Source organism: Juglans microcarpa x Juglans regia, chromosome 2D (assembly GCF_004785595.1).
Source record: "Juglans microcarpa x Juglans regia isolate MS1-56 chromosome 2D, Jm3101_v1.0, whole genome shotgun sequence".
Lineage (NCBI taxonomy): Eukaryota > Viridiplantae > Streptophyta > Magnoliopsida > Fagales > Juglandaceae > Juglans > Juglans microcarpa x Juglans regia.
In genome coordinates, this window is record NC_054596.1 from 18,978,704 (window position 1) to 18,987,695 (window position 8,992).

The 8,992-nt window shown below is 38.5% G+C and overlaps 2 protein-coding genes across 2 annotated transcripts; both read left to right on the forward strand.

Annotated features, from left to right (window-relative positions):
* Positions 1 to 329: 329 nt before the first annotated feature.
* On the forward strand, positions 330 to 4,021 carry LOC121249338. Its single transcript, XM_041148047.1, has 4 exons — positions 330 to 565; positions 1,778 to 2,600; positions 2,944 to 3,092; positions 3,412 to 4,021. Exons 1-4 carry the CDS (start codon positions 330 to 332, stop codon positions 4,019 to 4,021), a joined length of 1,818 nt encoding a protein of 605 aa, XP_041003981.1.
* A 547-nt stretch (positions 4,022 to 4,568) lies between these two features.
* LOC121249939 lies at positions 4,569 to 5,365 on the forward strand. Its single transcript, XM_041148811.1, has 2 exons — positions 4,569 to 4,880; positions 5,144 to 5,365. Exons 1-2 carry the CDS (start codon positions 4,597 to 4,599, stop codon positions 5,199 to 5,201), a joined length of 342 nt encoding a protein of 113 aa, XP_041004745.1. The 5' UTR covers positions 4,569 to 4,596; the 3' UTR covers positions 5,202 to 5,365.
* Positions 5,366 to 8,992: the final 3,627 nt, after the last annotated feature.

Genomic DNA, 8,992 nt, shown 5'->3' on the forward strand with positions numbered 1-8,992 from the left:
AAAAGTGCTTGGATGTTGTATTCCTATGTGAAACAAAATGTAGAAGAAAAAAAATAAAACTTATCCGAGACAGACTTAGATTCGACCATTGCTTTTCTGTTGACAGTATTGGAAGGAGTGGGGGTATTGCCATCTTTTGGAAAGGAGATATTGAAGCTGAACTAGATACATATTCTCATCATCATATCTCTATCTCTTCATCTTCTAACATTCCAAGCAAGAAGTGGACTGTAACAGGATTTTATGGACAGCCTTCTACTACTAAAAGAAGTATTAGTTGGGATCTTCTCAGGCTAATCCATTCCAGAATTCATAACCCCTGGTTATGCATGGGGGACTTTAACGAGGTTATATTCCAAGAGGAGTACTTTGGCTCCAACATACGCCCCTTTAAGCAAATGGAAGATTTTAGACTGGCCTTATCAGACTGTGGACTTATGGATATTGGTTTCGAAGGATCAAAATTTACTTGGTGCAATAAAAGGGAGGGATTGAATTCACTAAATGTCGATTGGATAGAGCCCTATCCAATGTTGAAGGGCTTAACCTCTTTGACTCTAATCAGGTCCTAGTTCTTCCAGTACAATGCTCTGACCACAACCCCTTGTCTATTCATTGCTCAAATTCTGTTCAAGATGAATCCTCTATTCACAGAATATTCAGATATGAAGTGGCTTGGGGTAAAAGAGAATGGTGCACTGAACTTATTAAAGCTACATGGATACAGAAACCACGTCAGGCTTCCAAACTTGATGATACTTGAGGTGGATTGAAGGCATGCAAGGATAAACTCAAGATTTGGAGTAAGGAGGCATTTAGAAAACAGAAAAGGCTTCTAAACTACAAGAGAGAACAATTGAGAATTTTACAAGAATCCAATGCTGGCCAGTTTAATAGTCAAATCAATGTTCTTCAGAATGAGATAGATGGGTATCTCGAAGAAGAAGATCTGAAATGGAGGCAAAGAGCTAAACAACGGTGGCTTAAGGAAGGAGACATGAACACTAAATACTTCCATAAGTGTGCATCTCAAAGGAAACAGATGAACAGAATCAAACATATAAAAAATGGTAATGGAATTGTGACCTTCAATAAGGATGAGATTGCAAGGACCTTCCAAGAATATTACCAAAGCCTTTTCTCTTCCTCTAAACCAAGCAACATCGAGGCAGCCTTGAATAATTTCCCTCCCTCAGTCACTACAGAAATGAATTGCTCCCTTGCTAGTCCTTTCTCTGAACAGGAAGTGGAATTTGCAATTAAAAACATGAATCCCCTCGGATCTCTTGGTCCAGATGGATTTCCAGCTGCTTTTTACCATCAACACTAGTCATCAATAGGCAAGGAAGTGACAGATGCGGTCTTAGAAGTGTTACAAACCAGACAGGGCTTTAAAGATATTAATCAAACTTTTATATCCTTGATCCCCAAGAAGAAGTGCCCACAATCTGCTTTAGATTACAGACCAATCAGTCTCTGCAATGTCTTCTACAAAATCATCTCTAAAGTAATTGCAAACAGACTCAAACTGATTTTACCTAATCTCATTTCACTCACCCAAAGTGCTTTTGTGTCAGAAAGATTGATCTCAGATAATGTAATTGTTGCATATGAGTTGCTGCATTCCATGCAATCAAGGCTAAAAGGGAAGCATAATGGCTATATGTCCCTTAAGCTCGACATGAGTAAAGCATATGATCGAGTGGAATGGGATTTTTTGAGTAAAATTATGAGGAAAATGGGCTTTGAAAGTGAATGGGTAGACTTGGTGATGCAGTGTTACCACTGTCAACTACTCTATCCTTGTTAATGGTGTACCCCAAGCAGAATTTACTCCTTCCAGAGGCATTAGGCAGGGAGATCCTTTATCTCCCTTCCTATTCATCATCTGTTCTGAATTCCTCAGCCATAGCTTAAATCAAGCTGAGATGCAGGGAATTATCTCTGGGATTCCAGCTGCTCGAGGATCCTTTCATGTGAACCACCTTTTCTTCGCAGATGACAGCTTGGTATTTTGCAGATCTAATCCAGATGAATGGTGTATACTACAACAGGTATTAAGCAGTTATGAAAAAGTTTCGGGTCAGAGACTTAACCTTGAAAAAACCTCCATCTTCTTCAGCAGGAACACCAAAGTTGAGGTCCAACAAGCAATCTTTCAACAGTCAGGAATCAAAGCTTTAGGATCCTTTGATAAATATTTGGGGTTACCATCATATGTGGGAAGGAACAGAATAAAGGCCTTTCATTCAATACTTGATAGGGTCAAAGCCAAGATTACTAATTGGAAGAGCAACCTGCTGTCCCAAGCTGGGAAGGAGACCCTCCTTAAATCTGTGCTGCAATCAATCCCAACTTATAGTATGGGGATATTCAAAATCCCTAAAGCAATTCTTAGAAAACTCAATCAGCTCCTACAATCCTTCTGGTGGGGTCAAAGCAACCACAGGTCCAAAATACATTGGCTGAGCTCGCAGAAACTAGGGAAATCCAAGCAGAAAGGGGGTTTGGGATTTAGGGACTTTGAACATTTTAATTTAGCTTTACTGGCGAAACAAGGTTGGAAGATCATACAGAACCCTCATTCCCTTGCAGCTCAGGTTCTCAAAGCTAAATACTTCCCTACCTCGGATTTTCTATCAACCAAACAAGACCTCAAGATTCCTATGTGTGGAAGAGTTTCCTTCTAGCCAGATCAGTAATTAAGGTAGGTATGATTTGAAAAGTTGGTAATGGAAGAAAAATCAAAATTTGGCAGGATCAATGGCTGCCATGCCCATCTACTTTTAAAGTGCAATCTCCTATCCATATTCTAGAGGCTGAAGCCCAAGTTGTTGAGCTCATTAACGCAGTTACCATGCAGTGGAATCTATCTCTCATTTATAACATATTCTCTGTCTCTGAAGCAAAATTAATTAGCCAGATCCCTATTAGCCCTTGCAGGAGTCAAGATATGCTGACATGGAGGTGCTCGAGCAATGGAAAATTTTCTGTAAGGAGTGCTTATCACCTTCAAGGCTCTTTGATAGAAGACAGAGTGGGGCAATCTTCAGCTCAAAGTTCAAGCTCGAGATTTTGGAACAAAGTTTGAGGTATCCAAGCACCTCAAGCAATAAAATCTTTCCTCTGGAGAGCTGCTTGTGAGTCCCTTCCCACTAAGCTGAATTTGCATAAAAGAAAGATAGTAGATTCACCCCTCTGTCCAATCTGCTCTTTAAACCCAGAATTAGTCTCTCATGCTATTTGGTCTTGTGGTGCTTCAATGGATGTATGGTCTATGAGTTCAAAAAGAATTCAGAAATCAAGCCTGCGTGAAGGATCTTCTAAAGATATTCTATCATTTTTATTGGATCACTTTTCTCCATTGGAATTCATAGAATTTGCTGTTACTGCAAAAATCATTTGGAGTAGGAGGAATAATTGGCTCTTTGAACAGCAATTCCAATCCCCTTATCAGTTAGCAAATCTTATCCAATCAGAACTGAGTTCTATTAAATTGTGGATTCAGAATGGTACTCAACAGAAAGTAACCCAAGCTGCTAGAGTTAACAGATGGATTGCTCCACCATTAGATATGTTCAAAGCCAACTGGGATGCTGCCATTGATAAAATCAATTCAAGGGTGGGGATTGGTGTAATTGTTAGGAACTCAGAAGGAGCTGTTATGGCATCCTTATGTTCTTCGATGGACCTGTTCCTGGATCCACTTCTTGGTGAGGCCATAGCAGCTCGAAGAGCCTCTTCCTTCTGTGCAGATCTGGGTTTTCAGCATGTCATACTCGAAGGTGACTCCTTGCTGGTGGTGAAGGCAATCCAAATCAAGGAAAATAGTTGGAGTGATTCTGGCCTTGTCGTTAGAAATATTAAGATTTTGCTTTCTAAGTTCCTCTCTTGGTCTGTCTTACACGTCCATAAGGAAGTTAATGTAATTGCACATCACTTGGCAAAATTTGCTCTTAGTTGCCAAGAGGATTGCATAATGATTGAGGACTGTCCCCCTTGTATCAAGCAACTACTATGATGAATGAAATAGTTTATTTTCAAAAAAAAAAAAAAAAGTATAGGGGATATATATATATATATATATATATATATTATATACACGCACATATATAAAAGAATAATTTATTGTGGATAAGGGTAATATTTATAAAAGAATCTTTATCCAAGTCAGACACTTATCATGCATGATTTAACCCACAAACATTTCTTTAAATGATAGACCAGAAATATTTGACTAACAGACTCAACACTTGGGTTTTTCTAGGATATATAATTCCATGGTAATATTTTGACTATTACCACCATAACCTTTATGTATATGATCCGTAGAAATACCTTTAAGGAATAAGAAGCCGAAGAATCGTTTGGTGACATCAACGGATAACAACAAATCCTACACTACTTCGAAAAGCAATATAGGCACAACAAAACCTCTCCAAGAAACCCCACAAACCTAAATGTCACAGATTCCGTTCCAAGTGAAACACTAACAACAAGATCACGCACACAAGTAATAAACCATGTGTGTGTGTGTGTGTGATCATTCTCTCCAAAGTCCCAAAACGTTTCCACTATCTTCACGGCCCAAAATCAATGAAGTTCTTCAGGTCATGTTACCGTCCCAAAGGCACCCCTGCGCCGCCGCAGGAGGATGCCAACACCAACGCCTATGTGTCGCTCACCTTGCCTTCCTCCAGGCACAATAGGCGGACTGCAGGTCCCAGGTCCGCGTCTGCTAAGCATTGGAGGCCAGTGCTTTCGATGATATCCGAGGACAAAGTCGACGAAAACAGAGGACGGGTTTCGGGAAATAAATTTTCTTGTAAATCTAGATCGCTGCCCAATTCTCGCTCTCTCACTCACAGAGACGAGTTCAGGTACGTACGTGTATTTAGGATTCCTGCAGTGTTTTGGGTTGTTAAGGTTGCGTGTAAATATAATGTTACGACAAAATCATTGAACTAAACTTAAAGAAAAGCAGGGTACTTTGTAGTAATTGTCTGTTAGATTTTGTTTTTCGTTCTCCAACGAATTGACTTTCGAAGGGATCGAACAGTTTTTAGTTTTCCCTTGGCTTTTAAAGGGATCAGCATTTATGTTGTGGTCTTGCTGAATTATCTGTTGATATGTTTGTTTCCAGGAATAACTCCATGCCGATTTTCTTTCCAGCAATCTCACCCACTCCGTTTATGTTCTGAGTTCGATTGGCGGTCCTTTCTTTTTGTTTTGCTTTATATTTATTTTCTGTACATTGGTATTGTGGAAGGATTAATATAAAGCAAGAATATTTATAAATTCCGTTTTCTTGTGAATGGATTGCGCAGTATCATTCAAATATTTTTCATCCATTATTTCTCTGCAAGTTTAGTTTTTCTTTTCTTTTTTGGGAGCCCAGGGGGTAGCAGACACTTGAGACGTCCACACGTATGGAACTGTATCCCAACTCTTGCCTTGTTTATGGGCATCTACGAAACGTCTTCCTAATACACAGGTTGGGATGATGTGCGCAATAATCCGGTCACTGGGTTCTTACGTGTTTTTAATGGTGGAAAGCTCTACTGAGGGAGAGGACGCGGATGCCACATAAACAGAGGTCTACGGAGTGGAGTTATTCGACCATATTCCGGTATTTTTTTTATCTACACTTTTTTTTTTTGTTGTTTTTTTTAATATTTTCTGATAAACAACAACCATTCATTGAAATCAAATACAATCCTTATAAAAGGACAATAATTCCACCACATCACTACATCATCTATTTCCCATTCATATCTTGCCAACCTATGAGCGGCCATATTACCCAAACGGTTAACATGCACCACTTTAACTTCATGAAAACCCAGCAAGAGTCATCTTATATCTTGGAGAATAAACTCAAAATCAGTTAGAAACACAGTGGCATCATTCAAAGCATGAACAAGTAAGAGGCAATCGGTTTCTAACAACACTTTTGAAACACCCCATTGAACACAAAATTGTAGTCCCCTTAACAAAGTTGTAACTTCAATAAACTCTACAGATGATACCTCTTTTTCAGACGTACTACAAGCCATTAGAACATCCCCATTATGGTCCCTCAGAATGAACCCTACCCCAGCAGAATTTCTATCACAAAAAACAGCTCCATCGACATTTAATTTCAGAAAACCAAGAGGAGAAGGATTCCGCGAGACAACACTGTTTATCTTTTCATTTGAGACATCAAACACTTGCAGCTACAGGTACTCATGTTGTAGAGCGAGAGAGCATTATTGACTATTACATTAAACTGCAAAGAGACATGTTCATAAAGAAACATATTTCGTCTATACCAAATCCCCCAAGCAATAGCAGTAAACCTGGACAACAACTCCTCAGCCCCTCTATCACACACTAAATTAGCCAAATCCCAAAAAGACAATTTAGAGACTACAGTACCTGAAAGAGGACAATATTCCACCCAAACTTTTCTCACAACTGAACAGTAAAACAGTGCATGAGCCCCATCTTCACTACCTCGAGCACAAACCCCACACTTGTCATCTTCCAATACATGTCTCCTCTTCAAATTTTGATAAGTGGGCAAGAATTCTAGACATGCCTTCCATGCAAAAATCTTCATTTTTTTAGGTAACTTCACACTCCACAAACACTTCCAAAACCGTTTCTGACCACTTTCTCTAGAAGTCTGACCCCCTTCCTGCATTTCACACTACTGTGACACTCTATAAGCCCTCCTAACAGAATAAATACCATTCTTCTCATGAACCCAAAATAAAGTATCATTTGAGCTTATGGAAATATTCATTTTCAGAATCTGTTGCACCACATTTAGATTGAATAGAGCTCTTAGTTGTTGGACCTTCCACCACCCGGTATCTTCATCAATGAGATTCTGAACTCTCAAATTCTCATCCAGCTCACGATCAACTTGTTGAAATTCCAGCAAAGGAGAATCAGGGACCCATGCATCCTTAAAGACTCGAACTGATTTTCCATTACCCACTCGCCACCTACAGCCCTTTGCCAACCATTTAACAACTTCCCAAATCCCCTTCCAAATATAGGATGAATTCAAACCAACTTTTGCTTCAAATAAGCAGGTCTTAGGAAAATACCTGGCTTTATAAATTTTGTAAAGGAGAGAACCTTCATTCTTTAGAATTCACCAACCTTGTTTGGCTAGGAGAGCCAAATTAAATAATCTTAAATCTTTAAAACCCATTCCTCCTCTAAATCTTGAAACGCAAAGTTTCTTCCAACTCACCCAATGAATTTTATTTCGCTGAGCTTGATTTCCCCACCAAAAGTTACCCATCATCATCTCTAGCTCTGAACACAAAGTTTTAGGTAACAAAAAACAGCTCATAGCATATGTCGGAATAGACATTGCTTCAGCCTTTATAAGTATCTCTCGACTCCCTTGTGACAACAAACTACCCTTCCACACCTGTAATTTCTGCCACAACCTCTTTTTAATATCCGAGAATGCTTGTTTTTTGGATTTCCCAACCATAGGTGGTAAACCCAAATACTTTTCATATTGTTGGGTATAGCTCCCCCCCCCCCCCTCCCAAAGCTACATGATCTCATTTTTAAGCTTAGCATTCACATTCCTACTAAACACCATTGAAGTTTTGTCTTTATTAATACACTGATCCGAAGCACTCTCATACTTATGCAATAAAGAATGAATTTTGACATTTGTAGTAACATCCGCTTTACAGAAAATCACACTATCATCCGCAAACAACAAGTGATTAATTCTAGGGGCTCCTCTACAAATTCTAACACCCTCCACTACATCTCTTCCTATTGTTTGCTTTAACAACCAAATCAGGCCTTCAGTACACAAAAGAAAAAAGTAAAAAGATAATGGATCTCCTTGCCTTAGTCCTCTACTTCGAATTATAGGTCCTTTTGGGCATCCATTTACAAGTACTGAAAAAGAAACTGTCCTGACACAATTCATTACTAACTAGATGAAACCACTAGCAAGAGCCTCCATCATTCTTTCCAAAAACACCCATTCCACCCTGTCATACGCCTTACTCATGTCAAGTTTAAGAGACATAAATCCCTTTATTCCAGTTCTCTTATTTCTCAGAAAGTGTAATAATTCATAGGCGATTGACGAAAATAGATAAATTTTATTATTTATTGGTACTCTTCCTCATATGTAGACAACTTTTTCCTCAAAGAGTGGGTTCGATAAATAAAATATTTATTTAAATAAGATAGAGAATAAAGTCAAAAAAGTTTTATTATGTACAAGCAAGTTTGCGTACCAATCTGAGTACTAATATTGTTGCCTTCATATTTTAAACTTAAATTAACACTATTTTTAATAAAATCTACTTTCTGATTAATCATATTGAATGGGTGCACGTATTAGTGCGCAGAATCGCTTACAATTAGATTTTTTCAAGTCAAAATTTGAATTCACGATAATATCAATTGATTATTTTATTACTTATTTTTATATGTCACGGAGTCAATATCCACAATTCACTTGTGCGAAATCAGCTGTTGTTCACCTCTAGCCTAAAGCATTTGTTAGTGTGAGTTTTGGTTCTTCGATAGGCCTGCACCCAACTGTCAGGTTCAGGTTGCCAGTGTCACTGTTGCAGATCATGTTCATCTCAATATTACCGCAACAATCCTCAACTCTTAGCTATCATTGTCCATTCAAACCCACTGATCTTTTCTCTCGTAATCTCTCCAATTATGAGCTAAAACCAGATAAGAGCTAAAATTAACAAATGCCATCAAAATAAAGGGTATTATTGATGTTATGAATGTGTTTCACAGCTTCTCACACGCGATCACCTGCAATTAAAGAGTAATAATCATACATGAACCCTACAAATAGAGTTTTGTAACTTCTTCGGATCGTATTTGATAACCGTCCCACTTACTATTTGAAATTTATGTTTTAGGGATATTAGGGCTTATCTTATTTCCAAATGAATCGATAACCCTTTCATCTTAAAGTACTCGGGCAGTTAGT